The sequence below is a fragment of the Anastrepha obliqua genome, chromosome 5, assembly GCF_027943255.1.
Source record: "Anastrepha obliqua isolate idAnaObli1 chromosome 5, idAnaObli1_1.0, whole genome shotgun sequence".
Classification (NCBI taxonomy): Eukaryota; Metazoa; Arthropoda; class Insecta; order Diptera; family Tephritidae; genus Anastrepha; species Anastrepha obliqua.
In genome coordinates, this window is record NC_072896.1 from 19,203,133 (window position 1) to 19,220,799 (window position 17,667).

The 17,667-nt window shown below is 38.6% G+C and overlaps 1 protein-coding gene across 1 annotated transcript in view; it reads right to left on the minus strand.

Moving 5' to 3' along the window:
• The window catches only part of LOC129247527 (uncharacterized), a 28,875-nt gene extending 15,484 nt beyond the window's left edge, over positions 1 to 13,391 (minus strand). The window contains exons 1-2 of the mRNA XM_054886680.1: positions 13,283 to 13,391; positions 12,912 to 13,023 (exon numbers count right to left, since the gene is read on the minus strand). Of these exons, the coding sequence (XP_054742655.1) occupies positions 12,912 to 13,023; positions 13,283 to 13,391 (221 nt within the window). The remainder of the gene's footprint in view (positions 1 to 12,911; positions 13,024 to 13,282) is intronic.
• Positions 13,392 to 17,667: the final 4,276 nt, after the last annotated feature.

Genomic DNA, 17,667 nt, shown 5'->3' on the forward strand with positions numbered 1-17,667 from the left:
TTGCAATTTAACTGATTAATTGGTATACCAGAATGATCTGAAGACCGCACCACATGAGCATTTGAGAATTCAAAGTCTCGCGTGAAATAGAGAGATGCAGTGCTGGCTGAAACAATTATTTTTTAAGAACTTGCAGACTACTTGGTTGAAGGTAACAAATTTGTCCGCGTGCGTCTCTTGAACAATATCTTATGTCATTAACAATGTCCATAACTCTCCAAAGGTGGAAGATGTGCGACATTCTATAAGTATTTTAAAACCAATGTTCTGATGCCAAACTCCGCAGCTAACCAGTAGGCCCAGACCGAAGCCATACTTGACATGCAGAATAACACAGTTGTCGAATTTGTTGTTGACCAAAATATGTATGTGCCCGATGCTATATTTTTCTAGATTAAACGGCAGATTGAACGAATTAGCCACTGCCTTAAAGGTGTTTACTTCAAGGTGAACATTACTTTCCCCTACTTAGAAGCTTGTGGTGTGATTTATCCTCAAACTGATGCAAGGAAATATTTTATACAAAAATTGGCGCTAAACTTCAGTCATAGCAAAAGACTCCCTGTGCTGGAATATCATTTTTATCACACTAAGCCTAAACGAAGAAGTACCATATTTTTGCTATCTGAACATCGAAAGCGGATTACGAAAACTCTAGCAGCATTTGGAAAGCATGACACATTTCGCTATGTACAAAGCTGAGGATCTTTGATACTATTTAATGTAAAACCATTTTTACTCTATGCCAGTGAAACGGCGAATGCAACAGCGTTCTATATAAACGCACTTAAAAATTTCAGTAATCGACGAAAATCTTCTGGCCAAACAAAATCTCGAATATTGATCTGTGGATAACAACTCAGCAAACCCCAATACTCTCTGAGACTTGCACAAGGAATGGAGTTGGATTTACTACGTCCTTCATAGACAATAATAAAGACTTAACAAAAGTCGCTATTGAGTGGAATCTCCAAGGCAGCTGTAGACGAGCAAGGCCATCTAACACTTGGAGTCGATTGTTGGATTTGAAAACGGGCGCCACGAATTTAACCTGTAATGAAGCTAAGAGACTGGTGCAGAACAAATCTGATTGAAAGTAATTTGTTTTGGCCCTTAGTTCCTCCCTAAAATCATAGGAAATAATAAAGCCGCAACGTTAATGGGTTCTGGCTGGACCTTACATGAGTCAGAAAGACTTAAAATTAATATACAAAATTGCAAATCGTGTTCAAAATCTTAAAATTTCGAACCTAAAAACTCTCAAATATGTCATTAGTGAAGATGAAGAAGAATAATGGGCACAGAAAACTGTCCAAATAGGCACCAAAAGAAGCCACAAAATAATGAGAGCAAACATCTTCATCGAAAGCTATACACTTACGGCAAGAAAGGTGCGGCTTCGTCCATTGAGAAAAATTAATTTAAAAAATAGAGTGAAACCCTAAACTATGCAAATTTTCAAAAACTTTAGGGAAGTCTGTATAGACGGTACAGATTTGGAGTGAGTCATAGATTTTTATAGGCTAAGTAGACACATTTTAAGGCTAGTAGGCATTAAAAAAAGGTATCACAATTAAATAGTTTAAAATAAAGATTTAAAAATTTCAATAGGCGATCTTATGAAAATAAAAAATATATCTATCCAACATAGAAGAACTCTGAACTATGAAGAGTTTTAGCCGGAATATTATCACCTTTCAAGAAGCACCTGACAGACAACAGCACCGCGGTTGTGCAAAATCAATCAATAAGGCTAGGTGCTTTTAAACAAACTAATAGACATTTTATATATATTAAGTAAAATAAATAAATAATTGGCGCATGTTCATTTGTTAAATCTTTGCCGAACTCATCATTCTATTTGTGACGTGCGCCTTGATGTTGTTCCGCAAATGGAGGGACCTTCAGTTTTAAGCCGACTCCAAACGGCAAATGGTTTTTATGAGGAGCTTTTTCATGGCAGGAATACTTCTGCTCAAATACGAACGAGACGTTATCAATAAAACGGTCCGCGGATGACATATGGCAAAAATAATTTTTTTGTTTTTTGGTAGGACTGTTATAAGCTCACAAGGCAAATTTCAGCGTGATATGTCACATAGTTCGTTTTCTGTGCTACTGTAAACAAGTCAAGCTGGAGTGTGTTCTTCGAATTCTCTTTTATGACCTCAATTGTCTCAAAATGTTTTCCACGGAGCGGCAACTTAAGCTTAGGAAACAGGAAAAAGTCACATGGAGCCATATCAGGCGAATACGGTGCTTGCGGAATGATATTAACATTATTTTTGTTCAAATAATCGCGAACAAGACGTGATGTGTGAGCTGGTGCATTATCGTGATGCAAGAACCATGACTTGTTGTCCCACAATTCCTTCCTTTTAAGACGAATGTTCTCGCGCAAACGTTTTAAAACGTCTAAATAATATTCAGCGTTAACCGATTTTGCGATTTGTGCGACTTTCAAGCACAATTTCCTTTACTTTTCCGATGTTTTCGTCGTTTACTGATGTTGCTGGACGACGTTCATGAGGCAAGTTTTCAACCGATGTACGGCCCTCTTTGAACGATTTGTACCACTGGAAAACACGTGCACGCGATAGAGCAGAGTCCCCATAGGTTGTCTGCAATATTTTTAAGGCGTCTGAAGCCGAAATTTTGTTGGAATAACAATTCTTTGTTCAACTTGAATTTCCATCGTTAAATTCGAAGAACACACTCGAGCTTGACTTGTTTACAATAGCACAGAAAACAAACTATGTGACATATCACGCTGAAATTTGCCATGTAAGCTATAACAATCCTACCAAAAAACAAAAAATTTATTTTTGCCATATGTCATCCGCTTACCGTTTTATTGATAACGTCTCGTTCATATTTGAGCAGAAGCTACAATCGGTAGTTTGACTTTTTCTATCTTTTAGCTGTTTCGTGCAGGGAAATTCATACCTACGCACTCCGGAATGCTAATCACGCACACCAACCCATTCGGCTATCGCGGCCGCCTATATGCAAGTATGTGTTGACACAAAAATATAAAGAAGATGAACTTAGACTTTTTGCGAAGACTTCTCGCTTAAAAATGACATATCTTCGGAACATTCGAACGCAGGCTCCCAAAACGAACTGTCAGTTTTCGCTCAATTCTAAATGGGATGTGAAAAAATGTTGCTGGACTCATGTTGCGCGGTGTTTTAATGGCGTGAACTGAGCACTACTATGCCAAGAGATACACATGAAATTTCAGGCATATTTCACGACAATTTAATTCATATGAATTTTCACATGACGTAAAACGCGAGCTTGGTACTACGTACGACGAAATAAAACTTTAAAACTTATGCTTGATAATAAATACGCACAGCTTTGGTGGCGCATATATCTTGGGAAGAAAATTTTCTGTTGGTAATCATGAGTAAAGGTTTACTGGATATGGCTTTTTACGCTTCTATAAAATAGCCGAATTCAAACGATTAAATTCATTTAATTTCAATTAATAAAAAATTGTATGCTAGCACTCACCCCATCAACTAAATTTGATACATGTCAGACTATGTAGGTATTTTATGCAAATGAACTCTCTGTTCAGGTTTTTTCGTTCGCAACTTTCGTCCACAGATCATTATTTCTCCATCCAAACATATCCATCTGGCAACGCTGCCTCCGCACCTTGCATGCATTCATAGAGGCAAAAGCACATATGCATTATGCGAGTGTACCAATAAGCGTTATGCATGCAAGCATGGCCGTCTGTGCGTGCATGGCCTCTATGCCTGCGAGTGCTGCGTGTTTTTCACTCTGTTTGTCAGCCACCGTTGTGGCCGCTGTTTTGTACACTTCCTTTAACAAGTTGGTTTTCCTTTTTGGGCATACTTTTTCCCTTTATTTGCTTTGGCAGATTTTTGCCGCGCCGCTTGTTGTTGTTGCCTTTGTAATCGGCTGTTGTTTGTCGCGTTGTTCCTATTGTTGTTGAGCTTTTGCTTCCTCTTGTTATATTTCTTTGTCGTCGCTTAAGCTGCTGTTTTCCCTGAACCGGTTGTGTGCCGGTTTGACGTTAAATCACTTCAATTGTTCGGTATTTAAGAGTAGAAGGTTTCGCTTGGTTTACGCAATCGTATGGATTTATGTGCTTTTATGTACACATGTGCTGCGTTTTGTAATATATATGTACTCTTCCTGTCACTTTGGAAAGTTTCTAATGAAATCAATTACGCAGCGTATGAGACTGAATTTTAATTTACTTCGTTATTAATTAAGAAATTTCATTAATCATAACACCTCGAGCTAAAAGTCAATTGTGTACCCATGCACAATTTTGTACCAGAGCTACAAGTCTGAGCTACGTCGAGATATTGAGCATAGAAATGCCAGAAGATACATATATCGTGGGATACGAGGACGATATAGTGGCGGTTATACCAGCTCGAGACACTGCGGACGCTAGGAGAAAGCTGAATCAAGTCATGATAAGGACGCAAATATGGCTTGAATACCACGGCCTGGAACTCTCCAAACATAAAACCGAAGTCATTCTTATGCCACCAGGTCACATGCCCCTCATACAGTGCCCCAAAAAGTAGTGAAATACTTCGATATTAAACTTGACTGCAGGGCCCGGAACGGCATGCGGCTACCAAAGCAACAAAAGTCACGGGTATGATAGGTAGATGATTGACAAACATCGGTAGGCTAACACAGAGTAAAAGAAAGCGAATTATGTCGGCCACAAGCTCAATTCTCCTATACCGTAGCGAAGTATGGGGAATTGTGCTAAACTACAAAGCCAAGCGCGAAGCACTGGAGGCTGTGCAACGAACAGCGGCACTCAGAGTTGTCTCAGCCTACAACACTGTCTCAGGCGCAACAATTTTCGTGATCAGCGGGCAGATACCCATCGAACTCATGGTCTGGGAACAAATGGATGCGTAGGACTCCAAGAAGAAACACGTCATCACTAGCGTCATGGAACGGAGATGTCAAACCATACTGCAGCGACAAAGCCAATGGGACACTGAACCGAGTAGCAGATGGACGGCGAAACTTATTCCATCAATTGACAAATGGGTCCAAAGGAACTTCGGAGAAGTGAACTACTTCTTAACTCAGTTCCTCTCGGGCCATAGATACTTCCGGAGATACCTATACCGCATGGGCAAGGTAACCGATTCCAAGTGCATATACTGCGAAGCACAGAGCGAGGACGCTGAACACACTTTTTTTAATTGTAACAGATGGCTCGCGGAAAGTAATGCTCTGAAGGAGCAGATTGGCAATATCGCGCCGAGCAATATAATCAGCAAAATGCTCGAACGCGAGGACAGCTGGAACGCGGTAAAGAAATACATCGAGACCGCACTGCGAAAAAAAAGATTGACCTCGACACAGTGCAACAAAACGAAGCCGCATAGATGGAGACACAAGAAGACGAGCCTATAGCATGAAAGCTGGCTACAAATATGGTGGACCCAGAAGTGGGCAAACAGAATTGGTCATTTATGGATGCCGTTCTGGGCCCTCCCGAAGTAATATAGAAAGCAGTTCCGGGAGGGATGTCTCCCCAGAAAGAAAAGAGGAATCATTTTCGTGGCTATACCACACGACGCAGTAGACGACGGTCGATGTAAGTGCGAAGACACGAATCACCAACCTCTTGACAAGTATCAGTAGTCCCAGTTCAATCGGGTAGCAAAGTTTTCGATACACGTTTTTAACGCTTACATAGTTTAGGCAGCACGCCATCGCCACCGCAGCATTACAAGTAGATAGCAAACTACAACTAGGGGAGCAATCACCACTTTTGAATTACACTTCGTCCAGCTTTGGCTAACTCATTCGGAAATAGCTAAATTCATACATCCAGAAATAAAGGGGCTTAAATTACATTAGTTTCTATTTCATTTATTTTTCTACCTCCTAATTAATTTTTTTAGTAATACTTTGAAAAACCTATAACATACTTCTGCTCAAATATGAACGAGACGTTATCAATAAAACGGTCCGCGGATGACATATGGCAAAAATACATTTTTTGTTTTTTGGTAGGACTGTTATAAGCTTACATGGCAAATTTCAGCGTGATATGTCACATAGTTTGTTTTCTGTGCTACTGTAAACAAGTCAAGCTGGAATGTGTTCTTCGAATTCTCTTTTATGACTTCAATTGTCTCAAAATGTTTTCCACGGAGCGGCAACTTAAGCTTAGGAAACAGGAAAAAGTCACATGGAGCCATATCAGGCGAATACGGTGCTTGCGGAACGATATTAACATTATTTTTGTTCAAATAATCGCGAACAAGACGTGATGTCTGAGCTGGTGCATTATCGTGATGCAAGAACCATGACTTAATGTCCCACAATTCCTTCCTTTTAAGACGAATGTTCTCGCGCAAACGCTTTAGAACGTCTAAATAATATTCAACAGCAGTTAACCGATCGGCCTTGCGGAAGGAACTCCGAGTGCACCACACCTTCGTAATCGAAAAAAACAGTCAGCATAACCTTAATTTTTGAGCGACTATGGCGTGATTTTTTGGGTTGATGTACGGTCCTCTTTGAACGATTTGCACCACTAGAAAACACGTGCACGCGATAGAGCAGAGTCCCCATAGGTTGTCTGCAACATTTTTAAGGCGTCTGATATGGCCCCCGTGCGACTTCTTTTTGTTTCCCAAGATGAAGTTACCATTTCGTGAAAGGAGATTTCAGTCGATAAAGGAGATCAAAGAGAATGTGACGAAGGAGCTGAAGGCCATCCCTTCGTCGACCTACCAAGGGTGCATGGGGGCTGGGTTAAAAGTTTTAAAGCAGATAAAATAAATTTTCCTGAAATTTAACTCTGTTTTGTTTTATTTAGACATTCCCGGTACTTTCTGATCATAGGGCATACAGTTAGAAGGCCGAAAAAAGCGAATTTTCCAGAATTTTTTCTGAGAAAACCTTTATATTTATTGATCCAAAAATGTGTAGGGGAAAATGGGGAGTTGTGAGACACAGGGAGTTGTGAGACATTTCGGCATTATTCATTTGTTTACATTCGATTTTAAGTGTCAACAAGTGTTCTCGATGCGATCTCACTTTTCAGCTAGCATTGGTCATATTTACACGCATTCGACGCGTCTCTCCAGTTACTGTGTTTCGGAATTTCTCGGTAAGTTTTTTTCATCTTTTGTTTTGCGATACATTCGATCAGTTGTTGAAGCAAATTGCAAATGTTAATATATACAAATTATTAATTGTCCTATTAGCTTTGAATTTACACATTCACTTGGGCATGAACGTTCGATTCGGCCATTTATAAAAACAGCGATTTGGGGAGTTGTAAGACAACAAATGTGGGAAGTTGTGAGACACCGTTTTTTTCGATGTTTTAAAGCATCTTTCAGAAGCAATAATTTCAAGTTCATCAGAATTTGAAGAAGAAGAAGATTTTTGCATCATCTGCAAAGGTGCAGTGCCGAAAAAGTTAAGCAGAAACAACTCCATTCATTGCAATGTATGCGATCGAGCTGTGCACCTAAAGTGTGCCAATTTACGAACTGGTTATTACACATGTTCTCGCTGCGAATCATCAGATTGATGGCATTGCATTTTTTATACACTTTTTTATAATAATTGTCTTTTCTTTTTTATTTTTATTTTTCATCTTAATAAACAACTAACAACTAAAATAAGTCACTTTTATTGATTTAAACCATGGTGTCTCACAACTCCCCATATTTTTGTATTTTGTATTATATTTTATATTATTATATACAATTTTAATTTTAAGGAAAGTTGTAGTTTTGTTAAATAGGCCATACCAATAACTTCCAGTATTAATTGACTAAAGATTCCTTCGTTGACATATGCAGAATATTAAGATTTTGAGTAATACGGGTCCAAAAACAAAACCCGTCAACTCCCCATTCTCCCCTACACATATTATGTTGTCTTTGAACTGTGTTTCAAGACTTAGTATTAGTAAAAATAGGCGGCCACCGTAGCCGAATGGGTTGGTGCGTGACTTCCATTCGGAATTCACAGAGAGAACGTTGGTTCGAATCTCGGTGGAAGCACCAAAATTAAGAAAAACATTTTTCTAATAGCGGTCGTCCCTCGACAGGCAATGGCAAACCTTCGAGTGTATTTCTGCCATGAAAAAGCTCCTCATAAAAATATCTGCCGTTCGGAGTCGGCTTGAAACTGTAGGTCCCTCCATTTGTGGAACAACATCAAGACGCACACCAGAAATAGGAGGAGGAGCTCGGCCAAACACCTAAAATGGGTGTACGCGCCAATTATATATATATGTATATAAACTATGCTGATGTAATTTTTTATTAAAAAATATTGAAAATTAACAAATTTGTGTAAATAAACGTAACGAGTTAAACAAAAATGACGTCATCTGGTGGCAGCGATAGAGCAATGAATAATCATCTGAAATCAAAACCCCAAAAATTTTATTAATCTACACAATAGTGGCTATCATTGTACGTAGCCGTTTTTTTTTTTTTTTTTTTTTTTTTTTGTGACAAAATAGTGGTGATTTGAATTTCGATGTGTGTTTTTAACCATTTTTTGTGATTGTCAACAGGCCAAAAAAAATAATTGAAAATCGGCTACGTACAACGATAGCCAATGCGATAGCAAAAATTTTGAAAAAAAAGAAAATTAAAATCGGTTTATTAGTCTTCGAGAAATCCTTGCCACCATATCAAAAAAGTCGTTTCGAGAAAAACGCGTTTGAAATAAAGCATTGTATCGTAAGCGCTACGGGGCCGAACCGACGGGCGCTCACTTAAGTGCACATAGAATCGGGAATAAAGCGAATTTCGCTTTAAATTTTTACCACATTTTCTTGAGTAGTTATACTAACAATTTATGCAAAAAACAAGAATCGATTTTTTTGAATTTTCACAGTAGTGTTCCCCCTTAAAATTTGAGACTAGTTGGCTTACTCGTGTTCGAGTAATGTTGGTCAACGACTTTGGAAACACCATTTTGAGAAAAACGCATTTAAAATTTGAAAAGCACTTTACATAGGATAAAAAACTATATACTAATGTTTTTCAAAATTGCATTATCTCATTTAATATTAAAAACACTGCAACGGAAATTTTAACATGAAAAATAAAGTATTCTAACACGTTAGAAAAAATTAGACTACTTAATCTAGCAAAAGCTTAGCTCAAAATAAAATAGTAAGCCAACACAATAATATTTAATTTATTAAAAAATATTTGATTTCTTTTATTTTTTTATTTATTTAATTTATCTACTATGGGGGGGAAAAAATATTTGCTTTGAAATTTTCAATCAAATCGGCATGACGGAGTCATAGCTCTTTCAAAATTTTTTTTTAAATTTTTTTATTAATATATTATTTCTTTTTTTTTATATACAAAACAAGACTTGTTTTCACTCCAATAAAATTTATTTTATTCCCACCTATTTTTATGGCTATTGGCGTCTTGCGTGCTAATAAATTCGTAAATTTAGTTTCTTCATTCACTTAGTATTAAAAATTGTATGACAACATTTCAGCAAACTTTATTGTGAGTGTATAAATAAATAAGAAATTAATATATTTCTGATTACATACATACATACACACGCACAAAGAAATTCACGCATAACAAGAAGCTCATAAAATCCATAAAGTCAACGCCATTTCCTTAGCTACTCTTGACGCATAAATCAGAAATTCATAAACGCATGGCGGTATTACTGACCATCTACCGAACAGCATTTGACAGCTTGCTCACCAAAGGTCAAGTTGGTTTTACACTAAAAATAAAACACAAACAAATGAGCGGGTGTGCGTATTTGTGTATGGAACTGTGTCAAGCGAATGCGTGCAATTTGCGTGTCGTGTAACTTTTGCTGTATAAAATCATCTCTTATTCCTGCTCTCCAGACCCTTCACTCCTCCCAACTATGTGTATGTAAACATTCGATAGCGTGAGGATAGGTGGTAATTTCTCGCTTTTTGTTGCAGTTTTTCTTCAAAGTACTTTAAATTTGATTTACACCGCCTATTCAGTTCATTACCATTTCCCTTTGTTTACATTTATTATTTCTCATTTCCGCCTCTATTGCCCTATGCGATGTGTTGAGCTAGTGTGGGTCTGAGATGTTTCCTGTTTTCAACTAAATGGGACAAATTAACGAATTTCGAAAAACGTACTACGTACTGCGAAAGTGAGCACTTCAGAGAGGCTAACGGTTCTGTGAGTGAGAGCGCGAAGCACGATTTGAAACAGAGAGAGGGAAATAAAGAGAGAGAGAGAGAGAGAGAGAATATTGAACAAATACGAGAAAGCGTTGTGAGACGCTGAGTTATTCAAGAGTAAGGTCTTGAATCGAATTTTTTTATATTGTTCGGTTAGGTTTCGAAATTAGAGTCAATAAATTTCGTAAGTAGATATTTGCCGGTATGTATGAAAAAAGTCTATTGATGTACTTTTTAATGAAAAACATTTGTTTATAAAATAGGAAAGGGTCATATGAGAAAATTTGTAGAATTGAAGAGCATCTCTACCCCACATTCTAAATAATCCCGGTAATGTAGCGATAATTTAATAAACTTACGCTTCAATCCAAAACTGATAGAATAGTTTTTATTTTTTTATTTTTTTTAATTTTTATTTTTTTTTTGTTTTGGTGTATATAGAAATCATCGCTCAATTCTAAACGAAAAATGGTATACTGACCAATCCTGTTACTTTAAAATATCGGCTAATAGATTAAGAAACTGAGAGAAACTTCTACGTTGCATCATCCTAGACCAGTTCTTTTTGAGGCTTAACCTTACATATTATACAATTCGCAGACTATGTCAAACAGGTCCAATTGCGCTAAGAAACGTCCTAAAGCCAGGAAGAGTTCTAAGTCTGATTGTCGCCGAAGCAGTGGTATATGGCATGCAATGTTCTTACCAGCAAGGAACATTCAATTCTATTTTTAAGGCTAAGGTTAACACCATAGAAATTTGCTCACTTTACATGTGAAGGCAATAACAAAGTTATCGCGTAAGATTTCACTAGCCTGTATAGGTATATCTCATAAAACTGGTGTAACTCACTATTTTTAATGCTACCAACTATCTTTTCTGATTTTAAGCAAGTTTCATTAGACCGCGTTCATACAGAGAAACATTTGCTGCATAAACTTTTCGAATTCTCTTAAGGTGTTTCCCTCATGTTCACACGGCAACCCGTTGCTTTCAGTTGTTTTAATTTTTAGTCTACAGTCCCCAACAACACTGAGAAGAACGAGAACACAAAGGATGTTGATAGACCCCGAGGATCACAAGTAAAGGGTGGTTTAATTTTAAGGGCTAATGTTGAATGTAAACCACATATAAACGTCAAGTTTTTGTGTACATTTCTTTCGATATTTTTCAATTTAAGACTAACTCAATTCGAACCATAGAAAGATACTTAATCAAGCAGTGCGTTAAAGTTATTCAGGCTTATTATGAAAACGGGCGTTCAAATCAAAATGTACATCGCGCACTTCGTGAAGGAAATCATCTTCAGTGATGAGGCACATTTTCACCTCAGTAGATTCGTCAATAAGCAGAATTGCCGCATTTGGGCGAATGATAATCCAAGAGTGATTGGCGAAAAACCAATGCACTCACAAAGAGTTACTGTTTGATGCGGTTTATGGATCGGAGGCATCATTGGGCCGTATTTTTTCCAAAATGAGGCCGGTCAGGCAGTTACTGTGAATAGTGTTCGCTATCGTGTGATGATAACGAACTTTTTATGGCCCGAATTGGAAGATATGGATGTGGACGGTATGTGGTTTCAACAGGACGCTGTCACTTGTCACACAGCTAACGAAACAATGGATCTTTTGCGCGAAAAATTTGGTGGCCGAATAATCTCACGCCGCGGCGATGTCAATTGGCCGTCAAGATCATGTGATTTGACACCGTTGGACTTCTTTCTGTGGGGTTATTTGAAAGAAAAGGTGTACATCGATAAGCCAGTAACAATTCAAGAGCTTACGGATGAGATAATTCGGCACATTAACGGCATAGAACCTCAATTATGCCTCAGAGTCATCGAAAATTTGGACCATCGGATGGAGGTGTGCCCCCGAGGCCGTGGCTGCCATTTGGCCAATATTTTATTTGATGCGTAATTGAACTATACTAGTATTATTATAGTAGAGAAAAATGATAGTAATTTCCTAAAAGCATTGTATTTTATTCAAAATAAACACCGGCCCTTGAGACTTAACCACTCGTTATATTAATATTTTTTTAATCTTATCTAAACTTGATTTCTGCAGGCATTAAAGACATTGACATTGCACCTCAAAACTGGCAGTCAGCCTTATGCAAAGTGCACAAATATTAAACATTAATAATTGAAAAAAATGACACAGTTTTACACTTTCCACTTTTGAGATAAAGTCTCCTCCAGCCTAAAAATCCTGTCCTTGTATAACTAGTTATTTAAATTTTTTCAGTGATTTTAATTTTTTTAAGAAAGTATGTAGGCAAGCTAAGAGTGCCCATAGATATTAGCCTAAGCCACAAGTTTGTTTAGGCTCATTATGGAAATGAGAATGGTTAAATCCCATTATAAAATACCTACAAAAACACGTGATTTTGTTAATAAATTTCCAAGCTTCTTAAGAGTGCAAACATTCACCATTGTCTCATCTTGACCAATTGAAGTGATTTTGTGACATAATTTCTACAGGTTCCTAAGTATATAATTTCGAAACAGAATTTTTTTACTAATTTTTAATTGACGAGATATGTTGATTATACGTGAAACTTGATTATCCTTTTCATCGCGCCTAACGTATTTGTATTGGATTTTTTACAATTTTCTTGTTATTACAATAATAACATATCTTTTTTGTTTACACTTGAGTAGCAATATTTATTTTCGAAATATACACAAACTCACTTTACGCTGCGTACTAAAAGTACAATACATGAAATGTCTCTTAAATCGCGAATTGCACTCTTAAAGTTATAGCTAATACATAAACTCTCTTTCGAGCTGCCTTTTCTCTTAGCTGCATGTTCGAAAATATTTTAGTACTTAAAAGTGCAACACTCTCGAAATTGCATTCGCAATTAAAAACTACAATAATTGAGAGACAAACATGCCTCTCTACTCATTTCTAAGCTTCGAATCGAATGCGCTCAGAGCACGCCTTATTCGCTCTCTTCACTGGCGCCCCCTCGCAGGTGTTCGTTGACATGCCATGTCTTCCTGCTGAACGCCACTATTCTCAGTTCTCCTACCATAAATCATCAAACTAAAGCCGTTACCTGTAGTCGTACCACCATGACAGCCAGCGCCACCGCCATCGCCACCATGACCACCATAGCCACCGTTACCGCCACCAAAATAACTACAAATACTAACTGCATACTCCATGCCTACATACAACAGAAAGCATGTTGAGTATCGTCATCACCGTCACCGCATCGACAACCACTCACTCGCATACACACACACACCCGTACAAATATATATATAGGAGTATTTTATAGTATAAATTGTGGCGCATAATTTATTATTTATGAGCTTTAGTTGAATTCGGAATTGTTGTGCGGTGTTGCTCATGATGTGAAGTATTTATTTTTCTTTCTCCTCCATTCGTTCCACTATTCTTCCACGGCCATTGAAATGTGAATACTATACAAAGGCATTGGGGAAAATATGAAAATATGTAACAAATTTTAGGGAAAAAGAAAGTGTCAACCAGTAGACGAATGAGTTGCAAATGTAACATGCATACATATACACACACACACACATATATACTACAATACATAAAAGTGCTTACTTTTGTGTGGGAAACATAAATTTAAATTTTAATGTTTATTAAATATTCAGACATATGTTTGGACTTAGGGAAAATATGTTGTCAGTCGGTTGCGTGGGCGGCTGATGGAGTGATATTTGCGATACGTGGGTGTGTGTTATATGTCTGTTGTTGTATTGCAAAATAAAAATGCATAATTTGTAAATAAAATATTTGCTGCAGAAGGCGAGGTCATGCATAGAGTCGACTGGCGAGTTAAGTTGGAAATTTGTTCATTTCCGGCTATTCGCACAACTTTTGCAAAATGAAAGTAGATAAATTGATATAAAAAATTAGTGAGATATAATCCCTGATATTTATGCCATACGAGTGAGTGCAATCTTCAAGCGCATACTTACATATTTCATAAATGGTTACGTTATTTTTATGCCCGATTAACCGCTCACTAAATTAAATTATGGGTTACACAAAAGACACAAATAGAAATTAAAAATGGGTGAACCAATGATTCAAGGCGAAACGAGTGTGCCGTCAGAACGGTAGGGAGTGAGGGTTCCATAAAGTATACGTTTGGGTATACTGAAATCCTGGCCTGTTCAGGGACCAGCACACCAAATAAAAAGGCCACAAATTCAGTTTGAAATATTTTAAATATAATAATTTTACTCAATTCAATGTAAAAAAAGTGTGAAAATAATACAAAATTAAGAATCAATTTACTTTTGCCCGATATGACCACCTTTTGCCTTGACTATGGCCTTGAGATGGTCCAGCAAAGAATCACAAGCTGCTCGAGTGTGACTTGCAGGTGTTTTGGCCCACTCGCGGACAATGGCTTCTTTCAGCGCCTTGAGACTGGTGAATCTTTTAGTTCAAATGTTGCTCCCCAAAATGGCCTAAAGAGAATAATCTATTGGATTCATGTCTGGTGAATTTGAGAGCTATTATGAAGTTCAGAGCGTTGTTTTTTAGCTTCTATTGGCTCACTCGAGCTTTGTGAGACGGTACCGAGTGCTGCTGAAATGTCCACGGTCTACCACCGAAATGTTTGTCTGCCCACGGTTTCAAAGCATCCTCTAGAATACTTTCCCGATAATATTTCGTATTAAGCTTCACACCTTAAACGATTCGGGAGTCTACGCACAAGCATATGCGGACGACGTTGCTTGTTTGTTAACAGGCTTTTCGCTTATGAACATCTGTAGGAAAGTGCAGAAAACTCTGGATATGATTGACACTTGGTGCTGTGAGGATGGACTATCGGCAAACCCCACCAAGACTGGTATTGTCCTCTTCACCAGAAGGAGGAAGCTTGATGGACTCGTTGTACCTCAGCTAAAAAGAGTCACAATCCAGCTATCCAAAGAAATTAAATATCTTGTAGTAATCCTTGACAGTAAACTCCTTTGGAAGTCTCACGCGGAAACAAAGACATCCAAAGCACTGACAGCCTTCTGGCAATACAAGATTGTTTTTGGGAAAAACGTGGGGTGTTTCTCCAAGCAAGGTCCTATGGATCTACACGGATATGATAAGACCTATTATCACCTATGCATCAGTGGTCTGGCGGAGTAGACTCCCTCTCGTGGGAGTTAGGGGAACCTTATCGGGGGTACAACGCGCTGTGGCCATCTGCGTCGGATCTTTCCCGACTACTTAAGGCCCGGCATTAGATGCTCTGATTAGTCTACCACCACTTAATGCCTTCATCGAAGGATAGGTCTTGAAGACCATTTGCAGGCTGAAACACAATGGCGATTGGTACGGCCGCTGTCCAGCTTTGGACAAGAGAGTACGCATAGACTTCGATCCAACGATCCTCGCAATGCTCCTTGACTCTATGCCATCCAGAGTCGTGCTTGACAAGAGATAGAGTGTGGTGCTGCCAGAGGCTCAATTGTGTTCAAACTCAGAAAATGAGCCCGCCAAACACTCCTTTCACATTTTCACGGATAGCTCCAGGACCGAGGACGTCTCCGGTCCTGACGTCTACGTGGAATCCAGCGGGACAAAGCTGCACTTTGCTCTTGGAATGCATGCATCTGGGTTTCAAGCGGAGGTGTATGCTGTTCAAGAAGCGAAGAACTTTGTTGTAGAAAACAGTTGAAGAGGCAGATCTATATGGGTCTGCAGCGACAGCCAAGCTGCGCTCATGTCCTTAGACAGCCTCCCAACCACTTCAAGGGTAGTCGGGTCCTGTAAATACAGGCTGAATTATGTCGCTAGATATAATAGCCTGATACCCACGTGGGTATCGCCCGTAACGAGATCTCTGACTCTTTAGCCAGAATGGACTCTGAGGCCAACTTCCTTGGCTCGGAGCCCGTTCTACTACTTCCGTCTGCAGTCATCAAAGGCACGGTTAGCAAACGGGTTACTCTAACCCGCAAGCGAGTTTGGCAGGCTGAGAAAGGCTGCTGTTACCTGTCATTTGTTCGACCGACTGTCGCAGTTAGCACCACAAATTCTACTCAGATTTCTTTGGAGGTAGAGTAGATTTAAAAAAAATTAAAAAGGGAATCCGAGTGCAGTACAATGGACTTAATTGTGTCTGAGTGCCGTACTTGCTAGTCTCGCCCGACAAAAAAAATAGAGTTCGAATCAGCTAAAACCGAATATTAGCCTGAAGGGAAATCGCTATAAGCCACAAAATTCTAACTATGTTAATTACGCTATTGAAATATAGTCACAAATAGCTTAGCAACTATTGCTAGACCTAATAAATGCACGTGAATTTAAATTTTCCAAAGTTCACCCCAATCTCTTCAATTATTCATCACCCACGTAGCAGCATTACCGCGTACTCATCTATTATAAATAACCGCAATAGACAAGCAAAGCCCGGTGAAATATCACCCAAATCGCGTGCGCCCATAAATCAGTGCCTAAAATTATGCTATAATTCAATAAATCGAACAATCAATACGAATTTGGTACCTAAATACAAAGTGGTGTTGAAGCGTATGGCTACAATTTGTGGCAAACATACATGCCACATTTGACCTTAATCAAACACGCATACATGCATATCCCCTTACATATACATATACATATATAGAAACATGAAAAGGTGACTTTTACTATGCATACCATCAGGCGTCAACATCAAAACAAACACAACTACAACTACAATAGGCGATTGTGACGCGTGCAACAAAATGTAGCAACCGAAATGGATAAAACAAGTGCAGTGTGACGCGCATGTTGTCACGAAGTGCTCGTAAGTTTTCTACAGAATTAACTGCACACATAAACGCACACACTTGTACAACCGGCTACGACCGCCTGTCAATATGCAAACCTAAAATTATTAACGCACCAACGCAGCGATAGTAAAATTTTACATGCGTTGCGGCTGCTAATACGAGGTTTATGTACGGCGGCTGTGTGTGTGTGTGCGCGCAATCACTCATATATTGTAATTCCATACACACAAATGCGCAAATATGAGGTGTAATGTACATTTACTTGTGTAGGTATAGGTGCGCCACGCTGTCGCTTAGCGCTCACATATTGCCGGTGCGTGCCACAAATGATGCGTATAGGGTTGCTTACGCGCAAAATAGACGCCTAAAATTAAGTGTCGCGGTGCGTGGCGATTAAAGTGGGCTTGCAAATATCTGAAAAAGTGAGTTGAGCGGAGGGCGCCGAGTGGGCACCTAATGGTGTGCGCCCGGTGGCAAGAACACTTGATAAATAGATAAATTTAAGTGCAAAATTTTGGTGAAAAGTTTTCGCGAAAGCGGGAGATGTGCGGAGTGATTAAATTTGCAAAAAACAATTTTAGGCGGAATGGCTTATGGAAACTTTATATTCTTCACTAAGCGTTCTTCCCATACACATGCAGTAGTCACTTTGGAATGTGCTAAGGTGGTTCACCGGCTG